Source organism: Pteropus alecto, unplaced genomic scaffold (genome assembly GCF_000325575.1).
Source record: "Pteropus alecto unplaced genomic scaffold, ASM32557v1 scaffold72, whole genome shotgun sequence".
Classification (NCBI taxonomy): Eukaryota; Metazoa; Chordata; class Mammalia; order Chiroptera; family Pteropodidae; genus Pteropus; species Pteropus alecto.
Window position 1 is genome coordinate 11,716,209 of NW_006436811.1, and position 18,015 is coordinate 11,734,223.

An 18,015-nucleotide genomic window follows, 5' to 3' on the forward strand; every position below is an offset into this window, starting at 1 on the left:
AAAGGGAGTCCATGGTCAAATAAGTTTGAGTAGTATTAAATATTTAATATGTAATTCTGGAGATTCACAAATTAAAGATCTCTAAAAAAATCATGTTTAATAGTCAAAACTCATGTTTAATATAATCTTTTCCAAATTTATTTGGCTTCACAGCTTTTTTCACTAATATCTGTTATCAAAAAAATGGAATGTGTGTGGTGAATGACCACACTCTAGGCAACACTGCATTTCTGTATACATTAACTGCAAACTAAAGTTTAGCCATTATTAAAAAAAAAAAAAGACATGTTATTCAGAGTTTAGCTATATTATGATAAAGAACCAAAACATAGACTAGAAAACAATACTGGTAATACTATTATTTGTTTACTAAAATTATAGGCCAAAAATTTTTTAATGATAATTGTTTTTAAAATATCACCAACACGGGCATAAAATCTCCAGAATGGGGAAAACAGAATTTCTATATTAACATAAACATATCTTTTTTCAAAACCTGTTACTTGGGCAGAACACAAATGAACTGTACCAAGCTTCCAGAGAATGCTTCCTGTGACTGTTAGATAAGAAAGAGTCCTAAGACAAGCATAGTGGCTATTAAATGTTAAGTGGTCAAGATGTTAAGATGATCAAGTAGTTAACAAATCTGGAAAAAAGTGGCTATTAAATGTTAAGTGGTCAAGATGTTAAGATGATCAAGTAGTTAACAAATTTGGAAAAAAGTATTATTCTAAGGTTAAGCAAAAGTAATAATCTAAAATATAAAAAATTGTGACATCAAACAATGACAAGTACCAACTACATTAATGACAATGTTTCTCTGTACTTAAAAATGTTATTCTGATTTTTAAACATCTTTTTGTTAAATGTTAAAAATTCTCATGTATAAGAATCAATTTCACTTGATTTTTCTTATATAAATAACCATGACAAAATTATAAGGTAGTTTATTTTTTCTTTCATAAACATCCACAGCACCATCTATAGGCAAAAGTTAAGGAAACATGTTCTTCAATACAGTTCTATCACTAGAAGTCTGGTTCTTATAGAACTCAATACAATATGCTTATTTATGCACAGGCTAGCTCCATAAGAATACCTGAAAAGCTTATAATAGGTTTTGGTCAAGGAGGAAGGACAAACCAAAAATAGAAAAGGAATAAAATTCACTAGAAGTGGAAGGACTCAGGTGTATAGGTAGAACTGCTGCCACCCCTCATTAAATAAGATTTTCTCTACTAGCTTTGAGAGATTTGTTAACCTCCTTATATCGACTCCCAATATGTATGCCAGAGAATAAAGGGAATATTTTCAAATTAACCACCACGACTACATCTGCTCTTCTTTAGCACACTGCATAGTTGTGATGAAACATACTTCCAGCTGTAATTCTGTATACTTTCTCCTAAGCTCAGTGACTTCTTCTCCAGCTTGCATCTTCTTATATAAATCCAGCTCTGTGTCAAGTAATTCTTTCTGCATCTAGAAAATAGAAATTACTTTAGATGATAATAATTAATACTTTGTATTTATACAAAATTTTTTACAAAGAAGTTTTATACATTCCCATTTAATCTGTACATTTCTTCTCTATCTCCAGTCCTACCTACCAATCTAGTTCAAGCTATCACTCACCTCTGGTCTATACTACTGCAATGACTTCCTAACTTGTTCCTATATCCACTGATTTCTCTATGCCAGAGTGAGATTTCTATGGACTGAAATACACCTAACTTTATCAAATAATATAACCACACAAAAGGGGGAAAAAAAAAAGTAATCCTAGACCACAGTTCTCACTCTATACCCTTAGTGGGATACATTGTAAAGTTATAAAGAATGCAAATAAATTCTAACTTTTATTTTTAGCTAGTTGTTGGAAGTGGTATTGCTATAACAATTCTGGGACTATTTGGAATGTATTACAGGACTGAGCAAATGAGTACTGTATTGACTGACCTTAGTGGGAACCAAGTTGTCGTTATGGGAAAAGGGAGATAAAATATGGAATAAGACAAGAAAAGGAAGAACCCTGTGGTGATTAGATCAGAAATACAATATGAACTCATGATTTTATATATATACACACACCAAGTATAATTATTGTATACTGTTTTTTTCTCTTAATCGCTTATTACCATCTGAAATTAACTTGCTCACTTATTTGTGTCTAATGGATTAATCTACCTGAATTTTCTCCCCTTCTAATAAATTCGTTTTGTATTGTCAGGTTATATCTCTGTTCATTAACACTTTATACCACCAACTCCTTAATAAAGTTAAAATAAATCTCAAACTCCTCAGTCAAGCATTCAAGTACCTACATTATTATCTTCAAAGTACCTTATCATGATTGTCCATAACAAATTCTCCTAATTACTGACTTTCCAACTGTAATTCACAGGATTTGAAAGATTAGTAGTTTGCAAGTATTTATTTACTTATTAATGAAGGAAGAAGAGAATGATAGCATACAATGGTCAGATTTTTAGAAAATGCTATAACCTAAAAGGAAAATGAATCTTAAACAATGCAGTGTTTTAATGTTTTTCAAAGTAATATGAATAATAACACAAATTAAAATACCTGAGTCTTGGTTTTTATACTTTTTGGAAGACAGCGTCCAGGAGAAGCAGCTTTGACCTCATCTTTCAACTTGGTAATATTTTTTGTCAAAACCTCTAAAGTTTTCATTATTTCTGCTTTATCTTCAGACTTCATTGCTTTGTTTTTCTCCAGTTTTGAAATTAACATCTGCCAGATTTTTAAAAAGAGAAAAATGTGAGATACTTATTCCTACTATTACTAATAAAAACACAGCAAACAAAATATAAAAATAAATACTACTTTTAGTTTATGTATTTATAACAAGGCTTATAACCACTAAGACTGTGGAATAGCAGATTGGTGATGCTAACTGTCTCAATTCGAGCCTTAATCTTGGTTTATTTTGTAAAGAACTACCGTATTACTATTTGGGTCTCTTAGAACATAAGAAATTCAATTCAATCCCTGAAAAGTTTTCAGTTTGAAAAAATATTAATAATTTTATTTTCTAATCCATTTGTGGATATTACTGCCTCTAAGTAACTCCACTCCAAATGGAGTCTGTAACCTAGAATGAATCAGAGGAAAAGTTCTGTTCTTCCTTCATATAATGAGGTATTAGGAAAATGAAACATTTAATTACTTTCTTTGTCACTGGGAACAGTAACTGGCTAGCCTAAGAATAATATCCCCAACATTGATAGGAAACAAGAAGATAAACAAGGTAATATGGGCTAGAAGATACCACCCAATATTATAGGTTCTCTTAAGTCAAGATGGTTTCAGTTTTTGGAATAAAGCATTGTAATTTCTCTTTATCAAACATTTTTAAACATAATAAATCCAAATTTAAACTATAAAAGACATACATTTTAAACCAAAATGGAAAAGTTCCTGTCTTTTCAATATTTTGAAACGTCATAACCTTTACTCAGATATGATCAAGAACCTAATTCAATGTCATAAACTGCAGCAACACTGTACAAAAGAAATATTACAAGCCATATAAGTTTTAATTTTCTAATAATCACTTTAAAAAACTAAGAAAGTAAAGTTAATTTAATAATGTATATTCTTTTTAGCTCAAAATATTAAAAATGCTACATTTCAATAGAAATTATTGAGATGTTTTACTTTTTTCCCTCATTCTGTCTTTAAAATCTGGTATGTTACACTTATAGCACATCTCAACTTGGACTAGACACATTTTAAATACTCAAAAGTCAGATGTGGCTGTTATTAGACAACAAGAACTAGAGGATTCCAAGCATGTTAAAGAAGAGTACCTATTTCAACACTGAGCAAAGGTTCCATATCACTATCTGTTGAACTGCTAGGTACCACCATACTTAGATACAGACTCCTCACTTTCATTTCAAGTTTGATAACCATAGTTCCATTTAAACTACTTCAATTCCTAACATTTAATATATGCTCTTCATATCCCCAATACGCTCTCAATTGATATAAACTTTACCATCGAGAATATTTCAGTTTTACCATCATCGATTACAGTAAATGTTTCCTAAGACTACCTATATAGTGTAAGATTAAATTCCAAGTTGTAACATTTATAAATACATTTTGTCAAATCTAGCTTTAGTATTTTACCTTCTGTGTTTCAATGTGCTTTTCTAAAATTTCTTGTTTCCTTTTTCTTACTCCTAGAAAAAGATAAAAAATATTATTAGAATATTTACTATTTATATTTCCAATAAACAAAATTATAAAAGAAGACAGAAATGGTTGTTAACTGCAGAAGCTTGGCAACAAAAATTAAATGCCAGGTTTTCCTATGTAAAACTTAAATATGTATGCAAATTTCAAAGATCAGGAGAACCTTTTATTCCTAGAAAAAAATATTTACTGCTACATTATGGAAAATAAAAGTTCAGTGGCAGCCAACATACTCCTTTCAGTATCATTCTATTCTAAGCACTGAAAAAACACATACATGCAAAAAGCTTTCCTCTATGAAAATTCTGTATAATAACAGCTGTACTTACCTGTTTTTTTTTCTGTGCTTCATTATTATCAACTGCAGAGGTGGAAACAAGTAAAGTTTTTTGTGCAGCCTTCAAAGCAGCTGGATTATACACTGTTTTTGTTAGGCCAGTAGATGTAGATAACACCTACCAATACAAATTCAATTTCATAAAAATGTATCAAGCATTCATGATTTTCTAAGTCCTGTTTTTTTATAAAACTCAACGTTAAAGCGCTTTCGTTAAAACTTAGCACATTGAACTTAATGTTATATGAATAATAACTAAATCACATTTAGTGCTTTTTAAAGAAAGATATGAATGAGGAATAAACGATAATTTTTTAAATTAATACCATATACCTATAGAAAAAATGCAATCCAACATACAAAAACTTTAAATCAAGAAAAAACAGTCATTACTATATCATTGAGAAAATATTAGTTGCTGAATATATGTGTTAGTATTCCTAGTGACTAAAGCAAAACCCGTTCATAAGACATGGCACAAAAAGAAACTGGATCCTGTTCCTCAATCTGAAACTGTTTGTCCCTCACGATCATTTGCAATTTACAGTTCAGAAATAAACTTGCTTTCTTTCTCCTTTTCTTTGTTAGCCATTGCTCCTTCTGCTTCAAAGGACCTTATTCCCTGAAGTCCAGCTGAAGGTCGACAAAACCAGTTAAGACCTCTACAAAGCCCTAATCATTTATTTCTTCTACTTGGGTCCTTCTATGAAATTCTATTTCTACAGCTATTAAAATATTTAATAAAAATGATCTGATATGTTAATTTGTCTCTTTCCCCGTCTACTTGAAATAAAAACCATGTCTCTTTCACCTCTTTGCACTTCTGGGACCTAAATCTTGTTAGTAACTGGGTAATTTCAAGTAACTTTTTGGGCCTCAGTTTATCTATAAAATGAGAAAGTTCAACTTGATTATGTCTAATGTCCTTAACAAACCCAGGAAGACTAATTTTTTTCCTTGGTTCGCTGCTATATCTTCAGTGCCAGGGCACTTTATACATATTCAATAAACACTATGCACTAAATTAAACTGAAATGATGACAGATCTGAGTGGACAATCTTTTCCACACAAGAGTCAAAAAAATAAAAGTGTACAGGTTGCCATTTTTTATTCTTCAAAAGAAAGTACCTATAGGTTCCATGGAGTGGTAGGTTACTGGTTCTTAGATGGAGTCTAGGGATACCTTCAGGGAGAGCTCTGAACGCTATAAAAACTAAATATGAAACCATATATGTCAACAATGTAACTTTCCAGAGGAAGAAACGTAGCTTCTAGTTTTAATGGAACTGAGGACATAAAAAGATGTTTTAAAACTACATAAATAGAAGGGTATCGATTAGAAAAGAGCCCTACTTTCTAGCTACCAAAAAATATAAATATCTGGGTGTACCAGAGAAGGTACAACCTGGACACTACTTTTTAATCGTTTATCATTAGATTAGAGAACATCACAAAGTTCAGACAACTCATCACTCAATATCCTTAGTATTCAAGAATGGCTAGCCTCTAAATAAAATAAAACCCTAGAATACTGTATTTCTACTGGTTCCATATAGCACAACTGATGTTTAAAAATAAAAGTTCTTTTACGATACTTGACATGTATCAAAATTTCACTGATAATTTTCTGCAATAGTCAGAAAACGAATAGTCAGATATCAACCACTAACACGCAGGAAATAGTGTATTCAGTAAAATAGAGTAAAATTAAACATAGATTTAATTTATAGTCTTAACTTCAGACACCATTTTCTATAATTCTAGAGAAAAAAATTTCTTCCATGCTACCTTAACACACCACACAATGCCAAATTGTATGATTATATAAGGATAAGACAATAGCTTTAAATGGAGAAATACAGGATAATCTGCTGAAAACAGAATTTAATGGGGGTGTTTCATAAACTTTTTTCATGAGGGTTCCATAACACGTTGAAAAGTTGTGACCAGACTTCTGTACTCAGATCAGTTGGAAACAATAAATATCACAACCCTATTTTCTAGTTTAAAAATTTTATCATAAAATATTTTATCATAAAAGTTTTTGATAGTATTTTATCATAGTATTTTATGATAGTATTGTATCATATTATTTTATCATAAAAGCTGTGAGAAAGCCAGAAGTAAAGAAATCCATATAATTTATTTGAGCATTTCTCTCCAATTTCGGCAAGTAGGAAACACTCTGTGTCCCAAAGATATTGACATCATGTATCAGACGAAGGAGTGCTTTTTCAAAGTGAATAAAAGTTATCTCACAAGAAAGAGAAGACTCTTTTATTCCTAGAAATATCACATTTCCTTGTTTTATCCCGGAACTTCCTCCAGTAAAAATAGAACATCAGCCAACATATTTCATTGAGCTTAAAATATCACTATGAAACATTATCAGATTATATACTCCAACTATAAAAAAAGGGCTGCCAATTATAACTATAAACACCAATGACTACACAATGTAGCCTAATTTCAGAGGTAGAAAGTGTGAAAACAGGATGTCTTAACACAATGAATGAACTATATGATTACAAATATTACTATATGAATCTATTTGATTCCAGAGTTTAGACAGTAAGTTTGGACAGCAAAAAATATATTTTCAAAAGATGAGGATATATTATTCATGATAAAAGAGAAGAAAATCTGCTAAAAATGTAACTAGCAAAGGGAAGTGACGAACCCAGTAGGAAAGATACTACAATTCCTAAGTACACAGACAAAGCACAGGCAGTGGACTTTACAAACTACCACACCTTCTTTACTTCCCAAACAGCTTTCTCTATGTGCTGTATTTTTACATGTTGACTTTATTTCCAATGACGTTATTTCATTCATTCATTAATTCCAATTGTTTGTGAATTCTTTTGGATTTTCTGCATACACAATCATGTTGTCTGAGTAAATATAGTTTTGTTTCTTCCTTTTCAATCTTTATGTCATTTATTTCATTTTCTTGTCTTAATTTACTACACTACTGAAAAAAAGTGATGAGTGGAGATTCTCATTCCTGATCTCAGGTGAAAAGAAGTCAACATTCCACTATTAAATATGTTAGCTACAGGGTTTTTTATTTTGCATATACTTTGTCAAATTAAGCAAGTTTCTTTCTAGTCTCGTTTTCAGGAAGTTTAATGTGATGACGTTATATTATGTTTTTCTACTGTGACAATCATATGAGGTTCTTCCTTTTCATCCCCTGCCCTTACTTTATTCTGTTAATGTGAAACTGATTTCCAAATGTTAAATCAACCTTGAATTTCTAGAGTAAATCTTACCTGGTCGGGATGTATTATCTTTTTCATATCACTGCACTTTTGCTAATATTTTGTTTAGGATTTCTGTGCCTATGAGATATTGGCTATCATTTTCCTATCATGTAATATACTTATCAGGTATATTCTTTGATACCTTTGGCATCAAAGGTATGATGAATTCTTAATGTGAGGTAAAAATTATCATATGCTCTGCTGTTAAAATGTACATCGTTAATACTTCTTACTTTCCAAGACAAAAAGCCAATTTCTTAACAAGATAGAAGTTATAATCCATTACCATATCTTTATCTTATTTCCTATATATAATATTGCCAACCATAATTATTATTTGTACTTATAAAGACAGAAAAGCAGATTTTTCTCACGGATAAGAATGGAAGGAAACAAAGTATTTTGTAATTACTTGCTAGGAAAGAAGGTTATTTCAATTAAAATCAGCCAAATATCATTTTTAAGTAACCAATGCCCAAATTGGAATCAAATACAAAAGAAACAGTTAAGATGCTTCACAGTCACATTCACAGTCAGCTCTAACAGGTCTTGCTTAAATGCAATAAGAAAGTTTCTGAGGAGTTATTAATATAATTACTGCATGGTCAATTTTTATATTAAGTAAATAATCACCTTTTCAATAAATCTGAATGTTCATTTATGATAGTCTTTTAGGCACCACACAAATATATTTTCTATAGCAAAACTTAACAAATTGAGAATTCTAGGGAGAACAACATGACTAAAGTTAAATTTCTAAAATATTTTCAGGGACTAACAGTTTTATTTCCTTCGCTAATACTCAGTAGTTTAAGAGAGACAAAGGGATTCAAGATCTTGCAAAGAAATATTTTAATGTCAAAGAAAAAAAGGTGTAGAGTCAGTAATCAATTTTCGCCACAATAGCTTGTTCCCAGAAGATATAGCATAGCAAATAATTTTATATAAATCATATTTCTCTCTAAGAAAAATAATCCTCATAATAATCTTGACTGAGTAATCCAGGTAATAATCCTGATAGAGCACTGTACTTAAAAAATCAAAGTTAGTCGATAACAATTATAAAAAATTATCATAAATTTCCCTACTCTTTATATTTAAAGTAGCAAAATTACACAACAAATACAAACTTAAAAATCAAAGGGTTATTTAAATGACTGCATTTTATAGTTAAGGCAAATGAGAGGGTAAAACTTGTTCAGGATCATAGAGTGTCAGCTGCTAAATCAACAGTGTAAGTATATGACGTGCAATGTTCCTTCAATTATACCACACAATTTTCCTTTTAAAAGTTCCATGGTATAGATGTTAACATATCATCATGCAAAGAACCAAGATATATTTTTGGATTGCAAAAAAATACTGCTAAGGAACAATAACATCCTGTATCATATGCTTGATATACCTAAAACTGATATAAAAACATTAAGTATTCAAGTGATCGATCAGTTTGCTTCCCACAATTTAGAAGGGATTTAAGGAGATAATCTGGGCAGTCTACATCTCTTCCACAAAAACTAACCAGGATGGAATATGCAGATGTCACCTTTATTCTTCACAGATCTCCCTACAGTAAGCAGAGGCACTCAAATTGATCATTTGACCAATCAATCACTCTACTCAATACCAATTTAATAGCTATTGCAATATCTTAATACTTAGCAGTATCAATTAAGTTGTAAGTTTCTTCTCTCTTAGCCCTCTCATAGAAATGTAATCTTAGCATAATCATGAAAGGGTTTACTCGGTGTTATTTATAGAAAGGGAATAAAATTCTGTATTTGTGTATTTATTTGCTTTAACAATGATAGAAGATACTATGTAGATGCTAGCTTTGAAATCGCTCCTGCTTTCAATTAAAAAATTTTTTTTGAATATTTGATGATAGAGAACATTCTTTATTCTTCCTGAGACTTCTCTGAATCACTGACCTCTAAGGAGTCCACAGCAAAAATCACTATGGACTAGGGGAAGAGATAACACCAAGAATAAGCAAAAATAAAATGCTATTCTTTAAGCAGGTTCACTGAAGATGACTAAAGTTACATACTTGTAACTATTTTCCTTAAAAGATACTTTACAGTATTTACCAAGGTTTTTTTTTTTTATAAATAACCTATTGCCATTAGTGATTTTTCACAGATTCAGTTCATGATAACCATATTAGTATACTTATACTATCAATTCCAAGTTTGTATCTCTTTTATCCTAAAGCTACAGAAAACATGCTAAAAAAATAATGAAAACGGTAGCAAAACATACTAGAAAAATTTTATAAAAGCTATAGTTAGTACACTTCAATTTCAGAGTCCAAATCTTGACATAAATAGATCTATAAACATAATCAGGTTTTTAGACCTCTGCAGAATTGTTCAATACTTCACTAAGTGTAACAGACCTCATATTGTTTTTATTCCTTACTTATTATCAAGGATAAACCTAATCAGAGTCAATACTTAAATATGCTAAACTTAGTAACATAGACTAAGCAACACAAATTTAGAGAAAGAGTATCATGGAAAAATTTGAAGGTTTCATAGAAGAGGTTAGAGAGATTTTCAATCTTTAAAATAATGACTAGAATTCAGTTAGGAAGAGGAAAATGCAATCCTGGAAAGTCACCACCAAAAAAATAAAAAAAATAAAAAAAAATAAAGAGGCAGGAAATAGCAAAGGACAATGAGCAGAAAAAAAGACTTCTTAGGGAAGAAAGGAAGGACAAAAGCAGAAGTAACAGAACGAAAAAAATTAAGATAATGTTGAGCTATGAACCAAGCTAAGTCATTTAGTTGAGGAAATGAAAGTTTCTATAAGAAACTGACATTAAAATAAGTTTGAGAGTAGTGTAGTGGCAGTGTAAACTAAGGGAGAGAGATGCCAGCTATGACACTACATCCAGAGGCCAGGGCCTGAAGGTGGTAGACAAAGAGATGTGGACTGCAAACACAAGAAAATGACTCGAAAGGTTTTTAGACTGCACTTCCAGAGGTGAGAGCTAGGAGAAATTAATTTATGTGGGAAATAATAAATAATCTTAGGCATGTTATGCCTGAAGTAATGTTGAAGTGCCCGAGGGAAAAATCTGATATACAGAATGGAGTTCATATTCAAATTTCTAGAATTGCCAAAGTTTAACACAGTGAATAAAAAAATAATAATATACTGAAAAACCAGTGAAGAGGGCAGTCAGCTATCTCATGGGATATTTAGTTGCTACCTATAAAGTCAATTTCCTATGAATATTTTATAGTACAAAGAGCCATGGACTAAAAGAAGGTATAGATTCCAGTCCTAGCTCAGTAACTCATAGTGTATAGATGAACCAAAAAATGATTTGGGCCTTACCTTCCTTTAAAGTGAGGGTATAGAAATGGGAAACATTATCTAATTCTAAAATTCTGTGATTCCACGTACCTCAAATAAGACTAAAGATTAGGGCATTCACTCATACCTAAACAGAAGAAAAAAACATCTACGCCGAACTATAAGGCAGGTCCATAAATAGTCTAAAATCAGCATTTGCCCTCGTATTTAAAAAAAGAAATGACTAAATGTTTTGTCAGGCTATACGAATAGCTGTTAGCAATGAATAAGAAACTTACATTTACATCATCTTTTCCAGTTTACGAAATACTTTTAAATAAATAATTTTGTTCAATCCTCACAAAACTGTGAGCAAGACCAATATTACCATCACTATTTTACCGATGAGGAAAAAGGTTCAGAAAGACTAACAGTACTGCCAAATGTCATGCAGTTAGTAAGTGAAGAGCCAGAGTTCGAACTCAGGTAAAATTCCTAATTCATGGCCCTTTCTACTAGGCTGCCAAAGTTTTCAAATTAAATTGTACAGTATCTATAAATATAATAAATAAAAAGAAAAACAAAAAGAATGAAGCGCATGGAAAATATAGTGAGCAGCAAATATTAAAATGCTGATGCAAAAAAGTAAATAAAGGTAGGCAAATATTTTTCTTTTTCAGCAAATGGAAAGCAAAAAGGTAGGAGATAAGAGATACAGATACTATTAAGAAGCAAAAGTTTGGAACTATGAAAAAATTAAAAAATTGAGATGCCACCTGAAAACATTTATGAAGCCAAGACAAACACATCATGCTATTCTTACCTTTTCAGTTGCTGAAACAGATGGCTTTGATACAAAACCCAACCTGTCCTTCACAGATAACTTAGTTACATTCTAAAAAAATTAAAATGGACATATTCAGTGTTTCCCCAAACATATATAAGTCTGTTGGGATTTTGAACATTCTGATTCTACTAACATATATTGACTATATAAGTATACTGATGTTAATCACAAAAACCTGAGCCTTTTACAAAGACAGAGACAGAAAAACTGTTTGTGGAAAAACAAATAGTATGCACCATTACTCAACCATGAAAAACTATGATGTAAAGTAAGAGGTTTGAATCAGGTGGTTGCTAAAGTCCCCTCCACTGATACAGACTTATAAATGCCTAAGAGTCCCATGTTGACAAATGGAAAGTTTGAACATTTTAAATATTAGATTTGAGTAAAATATGTGCCTGCTTCCTGAGCTTAAAAATAAAGTCATTCTTTCCTAAAGTATAGGAAAATACACTGTATAGCCAAATACATTGCACTTAGTGATTATTTGGAATAATAGGATTGGAGATTTTTAAAAAATAATTTACCAATTTATATTCTGCATGTTTTTATAGAATCTTGATATATTACTTTTCAGGAATTATCTAGGAAGACTATTTTAATAAGGTGGCATCTATTAGTTAAGGGGAATGGTATATCCGAACTCTATTTTACACAGCAAATGCTGAAGTATCTGGAGACAAAGGAAAGCTAACTTTCAGAGACTGAGGGTGTAGAAATAAGAAACTGCCACTCAAGTATGGAAGGGAGTGGGAAGGGAATGACATATGGAAAAGAAAATCCAAGAGTCAGGAATAAAGTGATGCAAGGTTCTGAGAAAGCTGCATAAGTAACTTGAAACAGTATGCTAAAATCTGAGATTTAAGCCTTTCCATCCCAAAAGCTTTCAGTTCATGCTACTGCATAATTATCTCTGAAGAGAATTCTAGTTAAGTGAAAGATGATGGGAAAAATAAGATTTAGTGTACTGAACTTCACTTTTCAGGCAGTTTTGCTGGAAAATACCTCCTCCACAAAGTGAAAGAGAACTCTTTCTTATAAATAAGTATTAACTAGAAAGAAGAATTTAAGATTCAAATACTATAGAAAAAGTAGAAAGTGAAAATGTTATAATAGCAACAAAAAATTTACAAGTGAAGTTCAAATATGTACAGACTATCCTATTTCTGTATAAAATACATACAACTAACTATAATTCAAATCACCAAGGGAAATTACTTTACTAAGAACCTATTATGTGACAAGTACAATAATAAGACTTTTCACTTACCTGAGGAAGGTCTGAACTGGCACTCTGAGCTTCTGCTGGTTCGACAGTACTTGAAGGTACTGGACCCATACATGAGTATGTATTTTGTCTTGGATGTTTGTCAAAGGCGTGTTCCTTGACCCAAAAAAAAAAAAAAAAAAAAAAAAAAAAGTTAAACAAGCTCATTAGTTCATGAGCATGGAAAGTCACCTGTTATTTGCTACTAAATTGCCCCTACAGAGGAAGTCTTAAAAGTACATCTTATAATCAAAACTTAGCCACCTTCCAGATTCCTTCTCTCTCTCTCCCTCCCTCTCGCTCATACACACATGTGCACACACAGTTTTCCTTGCATATAATAACTTATTTATAAAGTAGAGAAAAAATTTAAATCTACCCCTCATTATTTTTTTTAAACAAACAGGAGAAAGTTAAATCGAGAAACAAACCGTTGTAAGACACCTCTACTAGCAATTAATCTAACATTACACAGTGATTCACTGATCGAAACAGAAAGAGGGAGGGAGAGAAGGAAGGATTTCCAAGATGAACCCACAATCTGAGTTTCTGGATGATGTACAGCTACAGTGTACTGAGTGTCTCCTATCTACGACTTCTCTATATGCTTTCCACATATCATCCTATAATTGTCTAAACTAGGGATCAACTTCACGATAAAATGAAAGAAGTTAGAAAGGTAAAGTAACTTCCTCAAGTCTACACATTTAACAGTGGTTGAGTCAGGATCTGAACTCAAGTCTACCTGACGGCAATGCCTCTGCTCTTAAACACTATGCTAAGAGCTTTCTAAGAAAAGCATTTAATTTTACACAAATTTCTCTCTTACCTTAGGAGCAGTTTGTAACTGCTGGGTACTTCCTTCTCTGTGCCAATAAACCTTAATAAAACGATTGTTTAGCACTGCTTCTGTACTTGATATTGCTTTCTTTGCTTCTTCATATGTTGCAAATTGGATAAGGGCACCTTCAGGATCACCATTATAGGCAACCTAAGATTTAAAATAAGAAGAGTAAATTTCCAAATGAATCTGTTGCTCCATCCAGTAAAATTCCTCAACAGATGAAATACTGGTCCCTCTTAAGATTCTGTCTTTACACTCCCTTTAATCTACATTAGTACCTTAGCCTACTTTCAGGCCAGAAGAACTGGTAACTGAGGACTGTTCAGAGTGGAACGAGCCTCCTCTATATGACACTTTTAACAGAGAATGCTCACTGCATAAACAAGCATTCAAAATGTTTGTATTTTTACTCCCAATATTAATACTGACGAGAAATAATCTCTAGGTCAATGAGTGACTTGGCCAAGATCCAGAGTCAGAAGACCACATAAATACTTTTAAAGGAGTGATCTCTAACGAAAAATTACAAAAAAAACCCATCGGTAAAATTTTCCAAATATGTAATTCTCACAAAAAATATTTCCAGAAGTGTGAGAAAATTTAAGAAAAAAATAAAATCATATTTTAAACATAAGAAAACAGATTCAAAGAGTATGTGATTCTGTAGACCCATATTAATAAGTAGTAAATACAAGGATTTTCACCTCAAAATCCTTGTTCTTATTCTTTCGATAATAGCAGTATTTTCCAAACTGTGGTATATACACTACTGGTGGTGTGAAACAATACAAAATAAAATTTAAGAACATAAGCTCTGAATCGAACTACCTACCTGGCTCAAACCTTAACTGCTACTCTCACAAGAGTATGCGCAAGTTATCTAACCTTTCAGTGCCTCTGTATCTTCTTCCATAAGTAGTATAACACCACACTGTAGTGTTAGAGTCAGATAATAATTTATGTAGAACAGGGAGTAAATAGTAAGCATTCAATAAATACTATAAAGATGATTTTAGGTTGCACTTTGATAATTATACATTACTGGGATTTAAAACATCAATGCATCAATGTTTAATTAAAATAAAGCTAAAGGGCTTTTTAAAACTGTTTTTTAAAAACGTGTAGTTTATAAATAATAATGCAGGTAGTATGCAGATATAGCAAAAAGACTGGTAAAAAGATGAAAAAATAGCAACCTCACAATTAAGAAAACAAATTGAACTGTGAGATATCACAAATTGAACTGTGAGATATCATGTTTCACCCCTTAGCTTTGAAAAATTTTTTAAATTTAATATTACCAGTGTAGTTAATTTTTGTGTGAGGAAAAATTTTTCTGAGAACTCTTTTGTCTAGATCTAAATGTGACAGATCAAACTGAATTGCCATAGAAAGATATTCAGAGACAGTCAAGGTTAAGTAAATAACTACAGGATAATATATGTACTATGGGTCTGTGTATTTTAAAATATATATGTATTTTTAAGTTTGCATATTTGCTGAAAAGTAGATACAGAAATGCAAAACAAAATTCTAGGATACAGTAAATTATTATTAACATTGTAATTATGTGTAATTAACATTGTAATTAAGAAATGTGAGAGACAAAGAGTTGAAGGGAAACCATTTTCTTTAAATTCTATATAAATCTTTATTGTCCTACTCTGAATAAGCATGCATTATTTTCATCTATTACTTTTATAATATTATATTTCTAGAGGCAAGAAAACAAAAATTTCCCTATTATCAACTTAAGCTATACTCTCTAAAATTTATTTTTATCAGATGATGGGAAATAATTTTAATTGAAGAAGATACTATACAAACTGAAAGAAAAAAAGAAGCCCAACATTATTTCAACATATATAATATAAACTTGATACTAAATAACCTCACAAGTTACATGCACCCAAGCCAACAGTCTAATTTTAGGTGAAGTCAAACACAAGTTACACTGACATTTATCTTGAAAGATGTTCAAAAATGGTAAAGGAAAAAGTAAATGTTTAAGCTAATTATGGATTACATGGTATCTGGGCCCTAAAAGTATCTGTTAAATGCATCCCAACATAGAGGAAGCTAAAATAATCTGACTAGAGCATTCTGTTGTAATGACTTTGAGAAACTAAATAAATAAAAACTACTGTAAGATTAGATTTTACCAGTGTGATTATTTAACTTTGCTATAATTTCATAACCTCTATTAGGTAAAAAGTGTATAATATGATCAAAACTCCTGCCTTTTCAAAGTATAAAAGTTATTCAAAATCACATTTTTTTTCCTAAAATATAAAGTTTCATTTCACATCCAATTGTCTAAATTTAGAATAACACCAAATTTTCCATATTTTTTCATAAAAGTATTTTTCTCATTACATTAAATTCTCTCCCTAAATAATTAAGCAAAGACAGAATCATTTCATAGCTCTTACCTGTAAGTTAACCAAGGTCCCGAATCGACTAAAATGCTCATTAAGTTTGCTGATATTATTTAATTCTGGAGGAACTTTTCTAAGTTCAAGTTTGGTATTTTCATTTCCAAACTGAACCTTTTTCTGGAAACCTGGGCTGTTTGTTCTATTAAAGTTCGGTCTGTAACAAAATTCAAGTTAAATTAATACATTCATTTATAAATATTAACCACTATCAAGTACAAAAAAATAAAGTTTTACAATTTAAGTTCCTTTTTTTTTTTCAACATTGAAATTACTGGTTGATAATGGAAATTTAATTTTTCCAAAACAATGAAGTCTCCAAATTAATACTGTTCACACTTTTTATGGAAGCCAACTGAGAAGGGTCTTTCCATATCACTTGTTACTTGCCATTTTCAATCCACTTCTACATAAAACTCTTAGCAGGAAAGGTCCTAGCACCTTTTCAGTCAATTTGCATCTATAACCTTTGTTCCAATTCTGCAAAAGCTAGCTTACTGAAATATATCTTATCTTAAAATGTTATTTCAAAGGTAAGAATGAATATCTCAACTACTTCCCAACTTAAAAAAAATGTCAGAACTATAGGCCATACATTTGATACTTAAAAGGACAAAACTATGGCCCAGAGAGATTACACTGCTTACCCTAAAGCACAGAATTAAAGGCAGACACAACTAGAAATCATCTATTTTTACATGATGTTAAAGCTCTAAGTGTTATCTTAGTCTCTCCCTAAGCATGCAAATTTATAAATGAATCATCATACACACCCCAACATTCTGATTCCTTACTACTTTCTCTGAAGCCCTTCTTTGACAAGTTCAGTGCCTATCCAGCCTCCCCGACCCTGAAAAAGATCCCTTTACACCTCTTAGCAGGAATTACTCATATGCTAAAGACTCCTTCCAGACCTGACCCAAATTTTCTTCCCTACTAAGGAGCTCATGACTATCCTTTATATAGGTAGTATTCAATGGCATCTATAACATAAGGAATAATTTTTTATAGGTGGGTGGAGGTGGAAAGAGGAAAAACTATGTCCTCAACCATACCTGAAAATGCCTTCCAAGTACCAGACAACTAATAAAATTTTAGAAAACTTACACTTTAGTGGAGGACTGCCTACAGAACAAAATCATGAGTTATATTTTGAAAAACAGTACAGTCATAATAATTAAAAATTACTGCATAATAATGTTCCTCAATTTTCCCTGCCAGCTTACTTATCAAACCAAGTCTTCTTTGTAGTAACTCCAGGCTCCCCAGAACCAATGGTTCTTTTCCTTGACTCTGAATCCACTACTATCCTCATACTGCTTTTATTAGGAGGTTTTTCTGTTTGAAAAGAAAATATGAGAAAACATAGATTAATATTTTGTTTTTATCATAGCTACTTCCTTAAATTCATACTGAAACAAAGTTCTGACTTTTCGTCCAAATATATATTTTAAAAAATATATAAACGTACATTCAAATATAGTAATCTAA

The 18,015-nt window shown here is 31.2% G+C and overlaps 1 protein-coding gene across 1 annotated transcript in view; it reads right to left on the reverse strand.

Annotated features, from left to right (window-relative positions):
• The window catches only part of RBM26 (RNA binding motif protein 26), an 80,454-nt gene that overhangs the window by 21,716 nt on the left and 40,723 nt on the right, over window positions 1-18,015 (reverse strand). The window contains exons 10-18 of the mRNA XM_025048190.1: window positions 17,751-17,862; window positions 16,522-16,681; window positions 14,060-14,236; window positions 13,249-13,362; window positions 11,955-12,026; window positions 4,485-4,679; window positions 4,159-4,206; window positions 2,587-2,754; window positions 1,378-1,482 (exon numbers count right to left, since the gene is read on the reverse strand). Coding sequence (XP_024903958.1) covers window positions 1,378-1,482; window positions 2,587-2,754; window positions 4,159-4,206; window positions 4,485-4,679; window positions 11,955-12,026; window positions 13,249-13,362; window positions 14,060-14,236; window positions 16,522-16,681; window positions 17,751-17,862 — 1,151 coding nt within the window. The remainder of the gene's footprint in view (window positions 1-1,377; window positions 1,483-2,586; window positions 2,755-4,158; window positions 4,207-4,484; window positions 4,680-11,954; window positions 12,027-13,248; window positions 13,363-14,059; window positions 14,237-16,521; window positions 16,682-17,750; window positions 17,863-18,015) is intronic.